The sequence below is a fragment of the Nilaparvata lugens genome, chromosome 8 (assembly GCF_014356525.2).
Source record: "Nilaparvata lugens isolate BPH chromosome 8, ASM1435652v1, whole genome shotgun sequence".
Lineage (NCBI taxonomy): Eukaryota > Metazoa > Arthropoda > Insecta > Hemiptera > Delphacidae > Nilaparvata > Nilaparvata lugens.
Window position 1 is genome coordinate 35,268,331 of NC_052511.1, and position 23,310 is coordinate 35,291,640.

The window sequence follows — 23,310 nt, forward strand, 5'->3', positions numbered from 1 at the left end:
CCAAGAGTTTATGTGGGTCTCAACCTCAGTAAAATAAAAATAGATGAACATCAATGGCATAGTTTATGGTTATTGTTCAACGTTCCTCAGGTTAGCCTATATTCTTGTCGTATCTAATAGATTGAGCATGTTATAACGAAGTAGGTATAATTCAAGCTTCCTGTATCCAGATTTGGTGATTCTGAAACTTCTAGACTAGAACATAACATTTATTTGAATTCAAGATGTAGCTTACGGTACGGACTTCCCAGCCACATCTTGATCGAGTAATTATTATAAGAATTCAACATAATGAATATAATAATCAATTCAGAATCCTTTGAATGAGAATCATATTATATTATTCATGATTCCGATCTAAAAATTGAAAACAATATCAGAGTCTAACAATCTTATCAATATTGATTGAGAGTTATTTGAATATAAAAAATAAATTGATCCAATAGTGAATTAAATGAAATATATTCAACAGAAGAAGACCCTCGTATTAATGTAGGAAACATGTTGGGGAAATTGTTGTAAGGGAAGACCATTTGTTCAAGAAGACCACTCTACAATAAATTCTATGGATCTCACAGATGTCTATTCCAACGTCTGCTGAGGGATTCACTATGTCAAAAAGCTTCGACCAATCACGTGTCAGTACACTCCAGTGCCTATTAAAAGTCCACGCCCACAACGCGCTCCCATTGGCTGATGTAACTACGTCATCTTTCAAGCTCCATTTTGTTGAACGATACCACTTTGAGTAAATTCTATGACGGATTAATGGATATTATGCTGGTGATGGTCAACATTGTAAATAAGATGTAATGGAATCTTGTATAGATGTCTTAATTTCAATGGAATGTTATCGCTATAATTCAGTCCATGAAAAGTTGAAAGGAATTGGAAGTGATTAGCAGTTATAATACTGTATTGAATCCGGAATATATAACAGAAGTCACTCTCCGGAATTGGAATTATTATATATGTTTATAAATTAAAGTCCAAAAGTAGGGTAACACCCAAGGATAGTATATAGCTATATACTATATATATATGTATCTCTTTTCTGTATAGGGCTACTTTTATAAATATAATATATTTAGTTGTGATTAAATATTTTCAAAAAGTGTACTAAGATTTTTATTTTTCTCTCTATTACTATATATATGCACTATATATGTCACACTATAAATACACATACTATGTACTATAGTACATAGCTATATATCTATATACTATTCTTGGGTAACACCGACGTTCAATAATTTGAGTCCAATTTCCAGTATGAAAATATCTCACACAGTACTGGATATTTGGAATCCAGAAGCATTATTTATTCAAGAATGATAAAACACATAATCATTAAATGATTTAAAATAGAAAAACAGGCTTAGCCCTTATATTACTATTCCATTCCAGAATTTTGATTGCAAATTGGTCCAAAAGAGGTTATTATAATCAGAATGACAATGATATATAATAATATTTTATGATATTCTGTCAAGTTGTGAAAATTGATGAATTATTTACTTGCAATCGATTCATCAATTCATCATATCAATTCGATGTATCATTAAATGATAATCATTATTCATCAGCATCAATAATATAAGGAACAATTTCAACATAAATAATGTACAATTGCGGCGTTTCAGTTGCAATAATATAAGTAGCCTAGATCTGTCAATCTCCATGAAAAGCGCTCTATCTCAAGAAATTTTCTTCCAAGCTCACCAGACTCTTTGATATTCAAAGCATTTCAAGGTCAAACTATGATCAAGCACTGTTCAAATCCCATCAAATGATGTCAAATACCCTCGCTTTCTCTCACTCACTCAGTCTCTCTTTTCCTCTCACTTTATTACTCTCTGTCTTCTCATCTCTTCCCACTCTCTCCTCTCACTCTCACTTCCTCTTTCTCTCTTTTTATCTCTCACTTACTCTTCCTCTTCCAATATCACTCTATCTTACTCTCTATCAATCTCTCCTACATTCCCTGTTTCTCTTTATTATTATCTCTCTCTCTCAGCGTACCCCGTAGCAGAGAGAATGATTAGTTCCTTTGAAATTCCATCCAGAATCCTCCATTCTCGATCATGTTCGAGACGCCATATTGATATCCCGTGACGTCATTCCCGGGAATTTATCGATCTTTCGCGCGCCTATCTATCGGAATTTCTCGAATACATCATCTTCGTGATGTCCCATTTTGAACATACGATCCTATACCTATGTACATGTCTCATATCGGCGAATACATACCTAACTGCACGTTCTCATTGCTTTGTATGATCGATATTAATACACACACACATAAACATACACACACACACACACCAACACACACTCAACTCTATTCATCCAAATTTATTGCATGTTCTACTATAAAAGAACAAGTCTTTTACGTGTCTCCCTCCATATCCTCTGCATACCCTACGTTCTGCTATGTTTACTTTTCAACGGTTTCTGTTGAGGAACGGATCAAGATATTTCAAATTTCTCGTTTTATATGCTTGGGAGTACCTTCATGATAGATCTTGTACCAGGGGTTTTATGTTGACATTCATAGCGTTTAAAATGAGATTAAACATGGAAAATCATCGCTTAATGTGAAGATTTAACACGTCAATGGTGCAAAACGTATATTTAGATAGGGTGATTCCGCATGGGAATAAGCTTTTATTATCTTGCATTGATATAATACTCGTAATTATCTAAACGCAAGATTATGGAACTGTACGTAACATGGTATCCTCTACTATTAAACGAGCAATTTCTGTTTATGCACTAGATTGCACTTATATACGGTATTTAGATGTTTATATGTTTAGATGTTTGTATGTTTGGATGTTTGGATGTTTGGATGTTTGGATGTTTAGATGTTTGGATGTTTATATGTTTGTATTTCACCATATCTCGAAAACGGCTCTAACGATTCTCACGAAATTCAGAGCATAGTGGGTTTATAATATAAAAATTCGATTGCACTAGGTCTCATCCCTAGGAAAACTCGCTGAAGGACATTAAAAGGATAATTATCATTCATCCTTGGAAAAACAGCTGATAATGATTATTTCGTCGTCTGTTGATGATGGAAGTGAGTGAGCGAGTTCATATGTGTGGGACTGTGTCAAAATTATGACTCAGCTGTTTTTTATCATTCAATCAGGCAATTAGTGCCGGTTGCAAAAAAGCCGGGTTATTTTCAATCCTGATTAATTCCAGTAGATGAAATGGTCTCCTCTGATTTGGTTCACGTGAAATTAATCAGGATTAAAATTTAACCGTTTTTTTGGGCAGCCGGGCCTTTGTGAGGGAAATTTTTGCATTCCTCTGGGGGGATTAATCTCAATTCACTGTGATTAGATAGAACATTTCTGTATGAACTATGAATGTTATTATAATTTGTTATTTTGTAATAAATTTTTTATGCTTTTGTACTCCAGAGCGAAACTCGGTCCCCGATATTGCGAAGTTATGCGAAGATAATTATTAGCTTCGTATTATTAGAATGTCCATGAAATCCTTGAGTTTGGAACAATGATTTTATTTCACAAGCTAAAACAAACGGAGATTTATTAAACTTGACAATTCCACTCCAAATTTCCCAGAAAGGCATGCATCCTGTTATCTTCCATTACAGTCATCATGTGGTTTTATGAATTCAAGTGAAGTTTTGACAAAGTTTAACTTATTATACGAGTATATCATGGAAGGATGGAGAGCGCATGCCAGACATGAGGATCCCCCAAAAAATGTATTTAGGACAAACAGGTGGAAAGAGACCAGTGGGAAAACTAAGGCTGAGCGATGGATGTATGGAGTCTCAAAGGATGCAAGAGATATACTTCATGTAAGAAATTGGAGGGCGGAGACAAGGGATCGAGATGGTTGGAGAGGCAGGATTGCGGAGGACAGGGCTCGATTTGGGCTGTAAGGCCATCGAAGAAGAAGAGGAAGGGAAGTTCATGGATGAATTATATCAAACATTGTTTCTTAAATTGTTTACTATTGATGAAATAGAATTATAGTACCCTTTAAAATTGAAAAATATTTAAAAACGAGAATACACATTGTAACGTAACTACTAGTTTCGGTGAGAAAACAAAATAAATGTTCATAATAATGTTGATAAATTTATTTTTATAACCTGACGATGGTGTGATCACCTAAACTTGTAGTTACGTTACAATCTATATTCTTGTTTTTTAATATTTTTCAATTTTAAAGGGTACTATAATTCTATTTTATAAATACAAGTAAGTAGCGTTGATTGTTATTAATATTACTAGATTTCTGGTAAAATGAAACATTTCAAGGTGCGTATGTACAGACTACGCACTCGTTTACGCTGTACGTACGTCGCTGAGCGACACACAAACAGGACGCGAGCAGTACGCAAGATGATAGCAGGTCGCGCGATTCCGGTTCGCGCGCAACGAACTGGCCAATCTCTCGACGACAACAATGGAACACGCGGCATGTTCGCGCTCTGATCTCAAATACCGTAGGATACTTGACGAATCATTGTTCGAGAAATGCGCGTTTGTCACGCATCGCGTAAGTCTGTACGCAGAGCTTAGTATCGTTTACAAAGTACCAGTTTAACGGTGCAATTAAACTCAATTAACTCAATCATTATCAACTTAAACTCATTCATAACTTAAACTCAATCATTTTAAACTGGAATGAATCCATTTCATGTCTTGTTCGTTATAATGTTGCTCATTTTGAGCTTAAGCCACCGGCTGGTTAACTTCGGTTTAAAATTTTACTGTGCAGATGGACCTCAGAGTAATAAATAATCTATCAACATCAACCAATGTAAACATTGGTTAAAATATCAACATCAACGGCTTGAATTATATATTCAGGAGGTGGGACCTTCCCGCAAGGGACTCCCCACCAAAAAAATCCATACGAATTTAATTTAATTTGACCAATGTAGTTCATGATACCAGATTGTCGAAAAATGATATAGGCTGCTGAGTTTTCCATAGGAAAAGTTATCAAACTAGTCAGTTTCTCGTGTGATAAGGACCACGGTTCTCTAGAACCAAATCTGAAATAACTTTACTTAACGTGACTTCATTCAACTTGAATTAAATAACGTGACAGAACTCAATTTGGCCTAGCTTTGAACGACTTGAGTCAACTCAACTCTTGTCTCGACAAGACTGAACTTACTCGACAGGAATTGAAAAAACAAACTCTGTGAAGAGAGCACACTATCTACAATGTAACGGAATTTGAGAGAACACAACATAGATCAACAAAAAATAATAGAATACATACAAGATCATAATGCTAAACATGATAAATTCCGAAAACACAACTACAGTACAAATATTTCAGTACGCAATTCATCACAAACATAATAAATGAACTCCACACAACGAAACATACACACTCAATGAAGAGAAATTGCCACACAAGAAACAAAACTCAGCCTAAGGCTGAGCTCACATTGCATCCTCATTTTGCACGTAAATTGATCGTACAGGTAGGTACGAAAACGCAAGAACGATCCCGATACATTGAAATTGATTGTGAGTGCTCACACTACATACGAGTTGGTCGTACGTACGTATAGTTCCGACATCCGAACTCGATCCCATCCTGTTGGGATATTTTTCTCACTTCGTACGTTTTTGCAAATAACCAAAGCAAGTAAACCAAACATAACCTAACAAATATTAGCTTACGCATACTTCTTCTGCATTTAGTGTGCGCACTCATTTCAGATCGGTGTCGAACGTTTTACGTACGGTAGAAATTCGTATGCAATGTAAGCACAGTTTAAACCTTCAACAACATGAACTCCACGTCTAGCCTTAAGGTCCGGTTGCACAAAAGCTAGTTGAATTTTAACCGTAATTAATTTCACGAGAACCATTCAGAGAAGGCTTTATTGAAAAGACGGCTTAAGCCCCGCACACACACATCGATTTTTGTTCATACGGTATTTTGCCATCCTTATAAATTCTATTAGATTAGACAGATGATTTCAAACAGATAATGTTTGTCAAGTTCCGTTTAATCTAATAGAATTTATAAGGACGTCAAAATATCGTACGAACAAAAATCGATGTGTGTGTGCAGGGCTTCACAAGCCAAATACATCGATTTTTGGACGTATGACATTTTCCGTCCTTATAAACTCTATTAAGGTGCGTACAGATTTACGCGCCGCGAACAAGAGCAATTCACTTTTAATCAGCTGATTTCAAGCTTTTTATATCTGTATCTTACCGTTTCTGTAAAAAATACAGATATAGTCAGCTGATTAATCATGTTCGCGGCGCGTATATCTGTACGCACCTTTTGATTAAACAGATGAATAATGTCAAGTTCCGTTTAATCCGGTAGAAATCATAAGGGCTGCAAAATATCGAACGTCCAAGAATCGATGTGTGTGTTAGACCTGCCGCAAAGTAGACCCACGCTAATCCACGAAAAGCAACCGACGCCGTGGGATGTTTAGTAAACCATTGTTAGGTTTCTCCAGACATCTGTGTAATGACAATAATACATGCAATGAATAATCCACTTGTCAGCTGATTGATTATGAATAATTCTATAGCAATGGTTTACTAAACATCCCACGGCGTGGGTTGCTTTTCGTGGATTAGCGTGGGTCTACTTTGCGGCGGGCCTAACTGGCTTTACAATCCAAATTTACAATCCTGGCTTTGCACATGTGAAATTCTAACCTTATCTTGGACTTTGTCACCTATAAATTTGGAAGAAAATAGCACAAGGACTACCTTATTATTTCATCTTCTATGATGTTATTGCATTGTAAATTGTAAATAAATGGAGTCAAATAAACACAGCATACCAACACTAAACTCAACTAACACAACAGAACCAGAAACGAATGTAGGCTAAAGCTGGGTTTACACCGGAGTTAATGAAAATGTTTTTAACATTTTTGTTATCAACTGATGTCAATAACATTTTCTTCAATAACAAGGAATTTGCTGTTAAAAGACGCGATTTATTAACTTTTGTTAAAATAAATTCTTGGCGTTTCATTCAAGTTATTAACTAGTTTCATTAACTCCGGTGTAAACGCAGCTTTATAACGATGTGTTCAACGATGCATATCCAATAAACTATCCAATATCTCTACGGCTCAGTGGGTATAGCAATAACTAGTCCACAGTTATTGGAATACATTTTCTCACGTTTGTGTTTTATAAGCAAATACCGCATAGATAGTGTGGCATATTGGAACGACCCTGTGGGCTTAGTGGTTGGAATTGTTTCATGAAATACAAATCCTATCCAATTTCTGGACAATCCCAAACAAATACCTGTCTCTGTATATTCCATTCCCATGTATACAAGTCATGTATGAGTAGATTCATTTTGTTTCTGCCTGGATATTGAATTCCCTCGTTGCAAATATTGTAGTTGGGATATCAACATCATGATCTAGGAGAGTGATAGGAATGCTTCAATGAGATTTCATGCAAATCATAACGAACAAACTTGAAACTTATCCAATGCACTATCTCATTTTTTGTAGGCCAGGTAATCATTGTGAAGGCCTACATCAGTTTTCATCTTGTCTGTTTGTGTAGTATTTTTTTTTATCTATTGTATAATAAAGTGAAGAACTAGCTTATATATGTACGTGATAGGAAAATTATGTTTGTTGTATCATCACGTCTGAACTACTGGATTCAAAAACGTCTGGGTTTCTGAACTACTGGACTGATTAACTTGAAATTTCGCATATAGATTCTTGATTGACCAAGGATAATTGAAAGCTTATTCCCAATTGTTAAAAATTTAATTACGTCAAGTTTTCAGTTGGTCAAGTTTTGAAAAAGACCCTTGCTGAGCACGAGTTACTTGCTAGTTTATATTAAATATTATTCGTTAGTTTATATGAGTAGTATTTGTGAAAATTTGTGAGTTGTTGTGAAATTTATATTGTGGTAGTTATCTGTACTGACTAAAAAGGATAGATGTTGTCTAGCTACAGATTTATTGAAAAACTAGATACCGGTTTTAATGTTCACAACATTTGAATTATAACGGATAACATCTCATCATTATATTATAGGTGAATATTGTATTGTCATACTGAACTTCATTTTTGATTTCTGTACATGTATTTATGAGTGTTATGAGTGTATAAATGAGTGTGAAATCCATATTCAATTAGAACATTTGGTCACAATTGTCAGTTTTGGAGTGAATCAGGTGAAATTTTAAATAAAATTCATTCGAAACTCTATCATTAAACAACATGGAGCTTTCAGTAGGATGACACAATATCACCAGCCAATGGGAACGCGTTGTGGGCGTGGACTTGGACTTGTACTCACACGTGACTGGTCGTCGTTCTGTGACGAAATAGATCTCTCAGTTGAAATTGGAATAGTGATCAAACAGTATAAAAATTGTAAAGGGACGTTCATTTAGCAAACTGCTCGATTTTTACATTGATCTTGTTTTTCGTGGATTAGCGTGGGTCTACTTTGCGGCGGGCCTAACTGGCTTTACAATCCAAATTTACAATCCTGGCTTTGCACATGTGAAATTCTAACCTTATCTTGGACTTTGTCACCTATAAATTTGGAAGAAAATAGCACAAGGACTACCTTATTATTTCATCTTCTATGATGTTATTGCATTGTAAATTGTAAATAAATGGAGTCAAATAAACACAGCATACCAACACTAAACTCAACTAACACAACAGAACCAGAAACGAATGTAGGCTAAAGCTGGGTTTACACCGGAGTTAATGAAAATGTTTTTAACATTTTTGTTATCAACTGATGTCAATAACATTTTCTTCAATAACAAGGAATTTGCTGTTAAAAGACGCGATTTATTAACTTTTGTTAAAATAAATTCTTGGCGTTTCATTCAAGTTATTAACTAGTTTCATTAACTCCGGTGTAAACGCAGCTTTATAACGATGTGTTCAACGATGCATATCCAATAAACTATCCAATATCTCTACGGCTCAGTGGGTATAGCAATAACTAGTCCACAGTTATTGGAATACATTTTCTCACGTTTGTGTTTTATAAGCAAATACCGCATAGATAGTGTGGCATATTGGAACGACCCTGTGGGCTTAGTGGTTGGAATTGTTTCATGAAATACAAATCCTATCCAATTTCTGGACAATCCCAAACAAATACCTGTCTCTGTATATTCCATTCCCATGTATACAAGTCATGTATGAGTAGATTCATTTTGTTTCTGCCTGGATATTGAATTCCCTCGTTGCAAATATTGTAGTTGGGATATCAACATCATGATCTAGGAGAGTGATAGGAATGCTTCAATGAGATTTCATGCAAATCATAACGAACAAACTTGAAACTTATCCAATGCACTATCTCATTTTTTTGTAGGCCAGGTAATCATTGTGAAGGCCTACATCAGTTTTCATCTTGTCTGTTTGTGTAGTATTTTTTTTTATCTATTGTATAATAAAGTGAAGAACTAGCTTATATATGTACGTGATAGGAAAATTATGTTTGTTGTATCATCACGTCTGAACTACTGGATTCAAAAACGTCTGGGTTTCTGAACTACTGGACTGATTAACTTGAAATTTCGCATATAGATTCTTGATTGACCAAGGATAATTGAAAGCTTATTCCCAATTGTTAAAAATTTAATTACGTCAAGTTTTCAGTTGGTCAAGTTTTGAAAAAGACCCTTGCTGAGAACGAGTTACTTGCTAGTTTATATTAAATATTATTCGTTAGTTTATATGAGTAGTATTTGTGAAAATTTGTGAGTTGTTGTGAAATTTATATTGTGGTAGTTATCTGTACTGACTAAAAAGGATAGATGTTGTCTAGCTACAGATTTATTGAAAAACTAGATACCGGTTTTAATGTTCACAACATTTGAATTATAACGGATAACATCTCATCATTATATTATAGGTGAATATTGTATTGTCATACTGAACTTCATTTTGATTTCTGTACATGTATTTATGAGTGTTATGAGTGTATAAATGAGTGTGAAATCCATATTCAATTAGAACATTTGGTCACAATTGTCAGTTTTGGAGTGAATCAGGTAGAAATCATAAGGGCTGCAAAATATCGAACGTCCAAGAATCGATGTGTGTGTTAGACCTGCCGCAAAGTAGACCCACGCTAATCCACGAAAAGCAACCGACGCCGTGGGATGTTTAGTAAACCATTGTTAGGTTTCTCCAGACATCTGTGTAATGACAATAATACATGCAATGAATAATCCACTTGTCAGCTGATTGATTATGAATAATTCTATAGCAATGGTTTACAAAACATCCCACGGCGTGGGTTGCTTTTCGTGGATTAGCGTGGGTCTACTTTGCGGCGGGCCTAACTGGCTTTACAATCCAAATTTACAATCCTGGCTTTGCACATGTGAAATTCTAACCTTATCTTGGACTTTGTCACCTATAAATTTGGAAGAAAATAGCACAAGGACTACCTTATTATTTCATCTTCTATGATGTTATTGCATTGTAAATTGTAAATAAATGGAGTCAAATAAACACAGCATACCAACACTAAACTCAACTAACACAACAGAACCAGAAACGAATGTAGGCTAAAGCTGGGTTTACACCGGAGTTAATGAAAATGTTTTTAACATTTTTGTTATCAACTGATGTCAATAACATTTTCTTCAATAACAAGGAATTTGCTGTTAAAAGACGCGATTTATTAACTTTTGTTAAAATAAATTCTTGGCGTTTCATTCAAGTTATTAACTAGTTTCATTAACTCCGGTGGACGCAGCTTTATAAAGATGTGTTTTCAACGATGCATATCCAATAAACTATCCAATATCTCTACGGCTCAGTGGGTATAGCAATAACTAGTTCACAGTAATTGGAATACATTTTTTCACGTTTGTGTTTTATAAGCAAATACCGCATAGATAGTGTGGCATATTGGAACGACCCTGTGGGCTTAGTGGTTGGAATTGTTTCATGAAATACAAATCCTATCCAATTTCTGGACAATCCCAAACAAATACCTGTCTCGGTATATTCCATTCCCATGTATACAAGTCATGTATGAGTAGATTCATTTTGTTTCTGCCTGGATATTGAATTCCCTCGTTGCAAATATTGTAGTTGGATATAGTGTGTTGAGGGATATCAACATCATGATCTAGGGGAGTGATAGCAATGCTTCAATGAGATTTCATGCAAATAACTTGAACAACCTTGAAGCCTGACCTGCTCAATTCACTATCTCACTTATTTTGTAGGCTGAATACTCATTGTGTAGACCTACATTAGTTTTTTATCTTGTCTGGTTTTGTAGTATCTTTGTTTATCTATTTTACTACTGTAAAGTGAAAAACTAGCTTATACACGTACGTGACAGGAACATTATGTTGATGCATCATCATGTCTGAACTACTGACTGATTAACTTGAAATCTTGCATATATAGAATCTTAATTAACCGAGGATAATTATAGGCTTATTTCCAATTCTTCAAAATTTCATTACGTCAAGTTTTCAGTTGGTCAAGTTTTGAAAAAGACCCTTCCGGAGCGCGAGTTACTTGCTAGTTTATATTTAATATTATTTATGTTAGTTTATATGAGTAATACTTTTATGAAAATTTGTGGAATTGATATTTTGGTAGTTATCTGTACTGAATAAAAAGGATAGATGTTGTCTAGCCACAGATTTATTGAAAAACTTGATACCGGTTTTAATGTTTACAACATTTGAATTATAACGGATAACATCCCATTATTAAGTTTTAGGTCAATTGTATTGTCATACTGGACTTTTTTTTATTTATGTACATGTATTTATGAGTGCTATGATTTTATTCATGAGTGTGAGTGAGTATTCAATTAGAACATTAATTCATCACAGCTTCAGTTCTGGAATAAATCCAGTCAAATTTTAGATAACATTCATATCACTCAAAACTATATCATTCAACAAAATGGAGCTTTCAGTAGGATGATGCCAACGTTAGTAGACAGAAGGTTGATCACTCACAGGTGTAAGATTCGAAGTGGTGGGGGGAACGCCAGCGTGACGTCACGTGTAGTAAAAATATGATAGAGTAACCACACTGAACATATAGTTCATTCACTGTATCTTCAAATACATCGTCATTTAATCCCCTCAAGATTGATCTTAAACTGTGATATTCTCCATATTTATAGCAAATGAATCACAGATTCTAATGATGTTGTTAAATATTTCAAGTTCATTCAACTTCTATGGATAAAATGAAGTTGAAAGTTTTTCAAGAATCTCAAAACGTGACACGAAAAATGTAATAATCTGGGAAAGCGTTAGAAGACAACGTTATACTATTATAATTTCAGATTAACCCATAAAAAATCTTGATAAACCAATCCATTGCAATAAACCGATCCTGATAAATCCGATGCATCTCATTCATATAAATGCACTGAACACAATATGCTGGTATCGAGCACATGTTCTCTCTCTCTTGGGTTAACAGCCATAGGGCTGGTTGGCAGCAGCTCTCCATGCTTTTCTGTCGTCCGCTTTCCGCTTCAGCTCGTAGTATGATCCACATCTCATATCCCGTAGCAATTGTTTCATATACTCCAGCCTAGGTCTTCCTCTCATATTCCTTCCCTCAACCATTCCCTCCATTATCCTTGTCAGTAGAGTGTCACGTCTGATGATGTGGCCAATCAGCTGTGCTCTTCTTTGCTTGATCCACTTCAAGAAGTTCCGGTTCTCTCCCACTCTTTCAAAAACTTGCTCATTTGTAATCATATCTCTCCAACTGATCTTCATCATTCTTCTGTAGCACCATGCCTCGAATGCAGCCAATCTTCTTTCCTCTCTCACCCCCATTGTCCACGCCTCACTTCCATATGTTGCAGTACTCCATACATACGTTTTCAACATGTTTTTTCTTACGTCGAGACTTATGTTTTTTGAGGTGAATAGATTTTTCTTCTTATTGAAGGCACATGTTCTAAGAGATTCAAAATATCTCATCCCCAAAATTCACAAGCTGATGTATAGCCAAACTACAAAATATAAACACGACCTAGAAGATGAAGAAACCTTAAGGGTTTGAAAGGGAAGGTTAGGAGGTGGGGTTTTTTCTTTCAAATGGCAAAATGTTTGTATTATTTAAATGTTTTGATAATTATTGTAAAGCAGATACAGAAAGCTTGCATGTCAGAAAATGTTTGTGTTGTATAATTTGACTATAATTTATCACCATATGATTTTCAAGAATGCGATATTCTGTCTACTCTGTACTACAGCCTACGTCACGGCTGCAGTTCCCCCACTCCAATTGCATGTCAACTTAAATACTATAGATGAGTGACCAACCTTCTGTTTACTATGTCTATTTCAAGCTTATTTTCAATTCTAGGTGGAAATGTTACTGGACATTAATTGCAGAGATTTTCATGCTCAATCTTTTCCACTTGAAATTTTTTGTTTAAATTGTATATGAAGGCTGGTAATTTAGAATCTAGAATCAAACTTTGCATAGATGGGGCAAAGCTCCTGAAATTTTTACAGATATAGGACTTGTTGCAGTTGATAGAGCTTAACAATGACTATTCCAGGTTTAAATTTGATCAAAATCGTTGGAGCCGTTTTTGAGAAAATCGCGAAAAATCCCGTTTTTGACAACATTTTCACCATTTTAGCGCCATCTTGGATTGCATTTGATCGAAATTTTTCGTGTCGGATCCTTATAGTGTAAGGACCTTACGTTCCAAATTTCAAGTCGTTCCGTTAACTGGGAGATGAGATAAGACACTCATACACACACACACACACACACACACACACACACACACACCACACACACACACACACACACACACCACACACACACACACACACACACACACACACACACACACACACACACACACACACACACACACACACACACACACACACACACACACACACACACACACACACACACACACACACACACACACACACACACACACACACACACACACACACACACACACACACACACACACACACGCGCGCACACACAGACACACACAGACTTCGGACTTAGGGGACCTTGAAACGTATAGATATTTATAAATTGGGGTACCTTGATTTTTTTCGGAAAGCAATACTTTCCTTACCTATGGTAATAGGGCAAGGAAAGTAGAAATTGTAAAGGGACGTTCATTTAGCAAACTGCTCGATTTTCACATTTATCTTGTTTTTCTGTGTGGAATTTTTGTCTGGAGTAGAGGTTCAAAATGAGAAGCTAAGGTGCCATATGCCAACACTACGTTTAACTCTAAACCACGTTTACTTGTAGATATGGTTGCATCCATCATGATGTTTCTCATAAGGGGTTTTAATGAACAGCTGACATTTCTCCGTTTAAACCAAATATCTGATTATGGCCTATAATTCAAAGATACAGGCTGCATTTATCATAATGTGTTTCATACGGGGTTTTAACAGCTGACATTTCTTCTATTAAACCGAGTATCCGAATACGGGCCTAATTGGGCATATCAGAAATTCAAAATGAATTTCTAAATGTAATCGATTTCATACGTTGAAGACGATGTGGCTTAAGGTGAGTACAGATATACGCGCCGCGAACATGAGCAATTCACTTTTAATCAGCTGATTATATCTGTATTTTTACAGAAGCCGTAAGATACAAAGCTTGGATAAAAAGCTCGGCATCAGCTGATTAAAAGTGAATTGCTCTTCTTCGCGGCGCGTATATTTGTACGCACCTTAAGATGTTCAAAAAATTGTACATCCCTAGTTTGCGGCTCTAGTTGGATCATATGAATAGAATAGAATTTTTAAATCAATGACAATCAATTATTATAACTGAGCACATAATTCTTATTTGAGAGGTAAATGTGTCAAAATGCCATATGCTATAAATAATAGAATCCAAATATTAATAAATGAAATTTATGTATTTACCTGACTGCTGGCACCTCAAGGATGTCCCATTCTACAGATGTGTAGAATTCTGTCAAGTCGACGCCGATCTCAACAACGTTTGAGTTCTCCACCTCATCAACGTGCCTCAAGTCAACCTGTAACAGAATTCATTGGTTTTTATCATCAACTCATGGAATTTGTCAAAAATATATCCATATTCTTATGGACAAATAATCTTATGGACACATATTCTTATATATGACACACAGTCAGTTTTATGCTTCTTGCCTTATAAAGAAGTCAGTCAATCATCGTATTGTCCAAATGAACTCCATCTGTTTAATGATCCTGTTGAGTTGAGATAATTTGAAGTTGATTGATGAAAGCATTCGAAAGTAGTTAACTTCGAACAAAATCTTTGGAAATCACAAAAGGACAACGACACGAGCCTCTAGCTGGAAGTAGGACCTCGCTACGCTTATCCAAAGATCCCTCAATTATTCAAATTGGAACTAGGAACTCGCTCCGCTTGTTCAAAGATCGCTCAATTGTGAAATAAAAATGATATTACTGACAGCAGTCTACTGAAGTGGAGTCCCTTAGTGCATTAAAACTTGAGTTTGTCTCAAATAAACTTTGTGGAACTGACAATATTGTTTTAATTTCACCGTAATATGAAAAAAATTTCACAATATTTCTGTTCATAGTGTAAATTCTTCTCAATTGTTGCTAGTTAATGTGTTTATTAGTGTACATCAGAAAGATAGAACGTGAACAAATTTATTTCAAGAAGTAATGATTGTCAATTTTTTCTCAAAAGCAGTCAATAGATAATCTGGATGAAATTTATTTCTCAATTCAATGTATCTGAAATGTATTATCCTTGTGAATACAATGATTCTTGTCCTGATTTAATATCATGAGCAAATTTTCCATGCTTGTCAGTGATTTGGAAGAATTCAGAGTGGAGTGACACGAGAGTTTAATGACATGATAATCAAATCAAATTCAAATTGTGAACAATAAAATGAATACAATGTTTCTATGAATCATGGAAAATAATAGAAAGGGTAGAAATACATATAATAAGACTCCAATCAACTAATAGATAATATTTTATGATATTCAAATAGTTTACCCCGAGTTTAACTTCTTCTCCATCAAGCTCTTCATAGCAATTTTTCTCAGTTTACGATTCCATTCATAAAATCATCCCAAATACCGTCTCAGTTGATAATCAAGTCAAATCAAATTCAAATTGTGAACAATACAATGAATACAATGTTTGTATGAATCATGAAAAATGATAGAAAGGCAAGAAATACATAATAAGATTCCAATCAACACATATATAATATTTTATAATGATATTCAAATAGTTTACTCTGAGTTTAACGTCTTCTACATCAATTTTTAGATAGCAGATTTTCTCCGTTTACGATTCCATTCATAAAATCATACCAAATACTGTCTCAGTTAATTTACCCTAAGTTTTACGTCAAGTTCTAAATCACAATTTTCCTCCAAGTGTGATTTCATTCATAAATTCATTCCAGATGCCATCTTAAACGCTGCCATTTACAACCAACATTAGGCTGGTATTCATGGTGTGAATTTATACAGGTTGCATCCCGGTGTAATGGATTTCTCAAGGTAGCCTTGACTGGGTTCTTAATAAGCGGCGCTACTTGGACATGACTCAGGGCATCCTCGCCCAATTCACTTTGTAATTGGAGTTGGGCGTCGAGCAAATGAATTATTCACCAACGTACAGATGTCGACTCTAAACACCCCTTGAGATACTACTCTCTCTCTCTCCTTCTTCACCCATTCTTCTCCTGCTCCACTAACTTCTACTCTTCCTTCTTCATCTTTCTCTTCACACTTCTCCTGCTTCATTACATTCCACTCTTCCTTCTTCTTTCCCACTGTCTTTCTCTCCGTCTACTCCTTCTCTTCCTCCTTCTCATGCTTTATCACATTCCACTCTTCCTTCTTCTTTCCCCTCGTATTCTTCTTCGTCTACTCCTTCTTTTCCTCCTTCTCCTTTCTCACCACCTTATTCTCTCTTCCTTCTTCCACATTTTCTTCTCGTATTCTTCTTCGTCTACTTCCACTTTTCCTCCTTGTCCTTTCTCACCATCTATTCTACTTTACTTTTTCCACCTTTTCTTCTTCTTCGTCTCCATCTCTCCTAAGATTCCACTTTGCTCCCACTTTTCTTTTACAGTCCTGCATGTCTTCTTTTATTTATTTCATTATTAATTGTTTCTTGATCACGTTTTATCATTTTGTTTTAGATTTTAATTCTTAATTCTATTTTATAAGCCAAACATCGTTTAGAGGTTATTTTGAGGTTAGGTTTTCGAGATTTAAAAATAAACATAGATAGTTTACTTGACTAAAATTATAACCTAATTAAAATCCTATCATTTATAAATCAATTATTATTATTGCAAGTAATATAATTTCTTAGATAGGAAGATGAGCTCAAATAGAACACCGAAGGTTATTAATAGAAATGTAAACATAGCGGGAGTACTTACGCGTTCCCAAAACCAAAATTCAAAAACACCAAAACCAAAACCCCAGTTCCTCAAACTACTTTAGCCGAAAAAGTTGCTCAACTACAAAGTAGCCACACTAATTTAAAAAACCAATTAGAAGTAACTCTAAAAACGTCTGAGGAAGAAAGGTTAGGGATGGTAGAAGAAATTAAATCTTTGGAACTGATTATAAAATTACAAGATGAAGACCATAAAAAAGAAATACTAAATCTAAAAAATCAATGTAGTCTAATGTCGGAGGAAATAAAGAAACTAAAATCTAAATTTGATAATACTAAATGTATGATAGAACCTCCGTCCAAATGCAAAAAATAGAATCTAACCTAAATGATGGGAAATGCTCTGAAAATGGTCGAAATAAAACGTACAGTGAGGTTTTGAAGACAGCAACCAAAAATATAGCTGAGGGAAATAAGATAGGAAAGGGAGAGTTCTGCTACTGACGTCCAGTCATGGACGTGATTGCAGTGATCTCCTTGATAAAAGATTGAAAAATAAATTTGATGTCCAATGTTTTTTCAAGCCAAGTGCATCAATTAATGCAGTTGTAGAGTCAGCTAGGGAACAAACTAAAGACTTTGATGAAAATGACTATCTAATTGTACTGGGTGGCTCAAATAATATAAATGAACCTAACTTGAATCATCTTCCTCAAGTAACAGAAAAAATCAAGGAAATTGTGCCACTCAGCAAAAAAACAAACTTAATAATAAGTACTATTCCTAATAGGTTTGATAGGCCAGAATTAAATGAAGCAATCAATTCGACAAACAAATCAATCCATAATACAATCAACAGCCTAAAAAATAAGAATTCTAAACAACTGGGGATTTGTTTTCTAAATGAAAGGCTGAAAAGACATAACTTCACTAATCATGGGTTGCATCTAAATCGATCTGGCAAAGTAATCTTTTGTAATAGATTGGCAGAGCTGATTGAAAGCCGTTTGCAATCCTCTGGTTTAAAAACAGTCAAAAAAACAAATAACGATTTTTTAGTAAATTGGCTCAAAACAGGGAAAGGGAAATAGCTACAAATGCTAGAGATAGAGTAGCACAAGATGGTAAGGTTTTTAGTATTTATCATCAAAATATTCAGTATCTTCGCAACAAAATTGACAGATTAGAAGTATTTCTTAAACAGGAGGATCCTGACATTGTTATTTTCACAGAGCATGGCTTAAAAATAAAGGAAATAAATCAAGTTAGGATTCCAGGCTATTCACTGAGATCAGAATTTTGTAGAATAGCTCATAGAAGTGGTGGTGTATGTATATTCACTAGCAATGCTAAACATACCCAAACTTATGAACTGGATTTTGTTAAGAGATTTTCTGTTGAGATGGATTTAGAGGTGACGGGACTAAGGTTAAAAATTGATGATCGATTTGAGGTAGCAGTGTTAGGTATCTATAGGTCACCAAATGGAGACTGGCAAAAATTTTGTGAGCTGCTCCATACACTTTTGGAAATTACAACCGCTCGTTTCACAAATGTTATAGTAGTAGGAGATTTCAATACCGATTTTGCCAGGCAGGATAAAATGACAGAGGATATTAGAGATATTATTAATATGAATAATTTAGAAATTAAGGTCCACGAATATACAAGAGTAACTCGAACTTCACAGACAATTATTGATAATATCCTCACAAATATAGAAGGTTGTAATGTCAGGTTAGGTAGCTCAGATCTATCAGATCATAACTATCAAATTTTAGATGTTAAGTTGCAGGGCCAGAATCCAAGCAGAAAAAAAACTTTTGTGAAAGAAATTCAGCAATATGAGCTAGGAAATATAAATTGTTTGAAGCAGGAACTGCTTCAAGAAAATTGGAGTAGTGTTTATAACAGTTGTAACCTAAATTACAAATATAAGCAATTCATTGATACTCTAAGATTTCACATTAGTGTATGCTGTCCAATAAAAAAAGTCAAAGTAAAAAGTAAATTAAACAAAGTAGATGAATGGATAACTGAAGATATTCTTACTCAAAGAAATATTGTTAGGGAAGCTTATGAGGAATTTAAATTAGTGAGGGATGTTCCGAGTGAAGTCAAATACAAATGTCTAAAGAAAAACTATGCAAAAGAAGTGAGGAAAGCTAAGTGTAAGAAAACAGCTGAAATATTAACAACTAGTACCAATTTTAACTCTGCTGTTTGGGAGGTAATTAATAGAAATAGGAGAGCAGCTCAAAAAGATACAGTTACTAATGTCCCTAGGATAATCGATGAACATGGAAATTATATGGATGATAGTATAGACATTTGTAACTTTTTCAATAAGTATTATCAACAGGTTGCATATAATCTCCAAAAGTCACTGAACACTAATACTTATAATACAACTACATTAAATGCTGAGCCAATTGAAAAGGTATTTAAATTTCATCCATTATCAAGAGATGAGTTGTCAAGAATAATAAAAATTTGAATAACAAAAAAACAGTAGGATTGGATGGGGTCTCAAGCAAAATTTTAAAAGAATGTGAAAATGAATTACTGGACCCTTTATTGCATCTCCTTAATACTTCACTAGAGCAGGTATTTTCCCTGATGATCTGAAACAAGGAAAAATTTTGCCAATTTTCAAGAGCGGTGATTCTGAAAGAGTTGAAAATTATAGACCCATTAGTATTCTAAATGTAATAAGTAAAATTTTTGAAAGAGTAGTTTTAAATAGGCTATTGATGCACCTGGAAGAAATTAATTTCATATGTGATGAACAGCATGGGTTCCAGAAAGGGAAATCTACTAAGACTGCAATAGTATCCCTTGTTGAAAGACTAATAGATATAATAGATTCAGGTGAGAAGGCAGCCGCAATATTTCTTGATTTATCCAAAGCTTTTGATTGTGTGAACCATAGAATATTATTGGAAATACTAAAAACTGTAGGTGTGAATGGTATAGAACTAAAATGGTTTGAATCATATCTCATAGGTAGAAACCAGTGTGTTGAGCTTACCAAGGTGGATGGGAATGAAATAGTAAAAATTAAATCTCAAAAACTGGAGGTCCAGGCTGGAGTACCTCAAGGCTCAATTCTGGGTCCCTTACTGTTTCTGTTGTATGTGAACCAATTACCAAAAGAGTTAAAAGATCACAGAGCTCTGTTGTTTGCTGATGACACATCGCTTATCTTTAACAATTATTTATTAGATAGTCTAGAAATAAATGCTTTTACTGGAGTACAGTCAATTGTCCAATTCTTGAAGCAAAGGCAATTAACAATAAATAGTAAGAAATGTCAATTCCTACAATTCAAAAGTAAATATAATTCAGTAGAGGATAGAGAAATAAATGTGTTTGTAGAGGAAAATGAATTAGACCAAGAAGAGAAAGTAGCATTCTTGGGAATTTTATTGGACAGGAAATTAACATGGCATCCTTACATTGAGAGGATATGTAATAAGATATCATCTGGGGTATTTGTCCTGCGGCAGCTTGCTAGGCTGAATGATAAAAAACTACTGTTAACTGCTTACCATGGACTTATACTATCTCATATTAGGTATGCTATTTTAGTATGGGGTAATTCATCTCAACAAAATATGGACAGGGTGTTTAAGATTCAAAAGAAGGCACTCAGATGTATAGAGAAAGTGAATAGGTTAGACTCTTGTAGGCCTTTATTTAAAAAGCTTGGTCTATTAACTGTGCCATCTTTGTATGTATATGAAGTTGTAATGCATGTGAAAACGAGTGGTGTGATCCAGAATTCAGATGTTCATGAGTATAATACGCGAAACAGAGCAGATTATCATATAATGGGTCACAATAGTAGGTTATTTGAACAAAAACCAGATTATATACAAGAATTCCTTTCAAACCTAAACTAGGTTGAACTACTTAGTGTTAGAATTTAAAAAAAAAAAAAAAAAAAAAAAAAAAAAAAAAAAAAAAAAACGTCTTCTACATCAAGTTTTAAGGTGCGTAGTTTTCAGATATACGCGCCGCGAACATGAACAATTCACTTTTAATCAGCTGACTATATCTGTATTTTTACAAAAACGGTAAGATACAGATATAAAAAGCTTGACATCAGCTGATTGAAAGTGAATTGCTCATGTTCGCGGCGCGTAAATCTGTACGCACCTTTAGATAGCAAATTTTTTCCGTTTACGATTCCATTCATAAAAATTCATCCCAAATACTATCTCAGTTACTTTACCCTGAGTTTTACGCCAAGTTCTAAATCACAATAATTTTCCTCTGAGTGTGATTTCATTCATAAATTCATTCCAGATGCCATCTTAAACGCTGCCATTTACAACCAACATTAGGCTGGTATTCATGGTGTGAATTTATACAGGTTGCATCCCGGTGTAATGGATTTCTCAAGGTAGCCTTGACTGGGTTCTTAATAAGCGGGGCTCCTTGGACATGACTCAGGGCATCCTCGCCCAATTCACTTTGTAATTGGAGTTGGGCGTCGAGCAAATGAATTATTCACCAACGTACAGATGTCGACTCTAAACACCCCTCGAGATACTACTCTCTCTCTCCTTCTTCACCCATTCTTCTCCTGCTTCACAACCTTTTACTCTTCCTTCTTCATCTTTCTCTTCACACTTTTCCTGCTTCATTACATTTCACTCTTCCTCCTTCTTTTCCCTCGTTTTCTTCTCCGTCTACTCCTTCTCTTCCTCCTTCTCCTGCTTCATTACATTCCTCTCTTCCTTCTTCTTTCCCCTTGTCTTTCTCTCCGTCTACTCCTTCTCTTCCTCCTTCTCCTTTCTCACCACCTATTCTACTTTTCTTCTTCCACCTTTTCTTCTCGTATTCTTCTTCGTCTACTCCTACTTTTCCTCCTTCTCCTTTCTCACCACCTATTCTACTTTACTTTTTCCAACTTTTCTTCTTCTTCGTCACCATCCATCCTCAGATTCCTCTTTGCACCCAATTTACTTTCACAGTCCTGCAAGTCCACTTTTGTTTATTTCTCGTTTTTTTGGAGTCCTGCATGTCTTCTTTAGTTTCTTTTTAGTTCTCATGATGGATCGTTGTGCATCGCTCTTTCTCTTCCTGTCCTGTATTCCTTCTTCTGTTTCTTTCTAGTTATAATATGCTTACAGGAATATTCTTGTTCTTGTTTCCAAATTGACAAGAATTTTCCTCAAACGTATTCTAAAGTTTTTTATCATTGAACTTGAAGTGATAATTAATTATATTTAAATATAGTTTGGTCTTTGGTGTTTTAATTTCTCTAAATTCAAAATGTTTAGCTTATATATTTTTTTGGACGAAAAATTGAACTTGAACGTTTTACAGTTGAAACATAACCTATTTTTTGGACATTTTATTAATTTATCAAAATTTGGGAATGGAATAGATTTGGGCCAAGCCTGTTGTTCCTTCCTGATCAAATTTATATGATTTGTAATTCTGTCCACAAATAAATAAATAAACTTTCTATTCTATTCTTTCTAAACTTTCTATTCTTTTATTTTTCACTCAATTTCTTCTCATTAAACTCTGATTATTTATTCTCTACATACTCCTTAGAAATCATCTACTTTCTATGTTCTTCCTATTGATTCGTTTTTTTCTCAATTTTCATTATCCTTTGAACCTTCTCTCTGTTATTTTCATGTTCGAATTTCTCCACCAATACCCTTTTTCCGTTACTTTTTCTGGTTTATACTTCTTGTGCAAATCAGCCATGTCCACACTGAACAAAAATGTTCGACATACATTGTCTATTGAGGAGCTCAGGGACAAACATTTGAAAAAGTTTGGGCAATCATTGTTTGTCAAACGAAAAATTACTGTTTTTCCAAATATTTTCAGTGTTCACAGCTGTAAAGCATAAAACCCGCTCTTCCCACTCACAAATATTT

The 23,310-nt window shown here is 34.7% G+C and overlaps 1 protein-coding gene across 1 annotated transcript in view; it reads right to left on the bottom strand.

Annotated features, from left to right (window-relative positions):
• The window catches only part of LOC111048260 (acetylcholine receptor subunit alpha-like), a 492,391-nt gene that overhangs the window by 31,147 nt on the left and 437,934 nt on the right, over window positions 1–23,310 (bottom strand). The window contains exon 7 of the mRNA XM_039434650.1: window positions 14,938–15,053. Within this exon, the coding sequence (XP_039290584.1) occupies window positions 14,938–15,053 (116 nt within the window). The remainder of the gene's footprint in view (window positions 1–14,937; window positions 15,054–23,310) is intronic.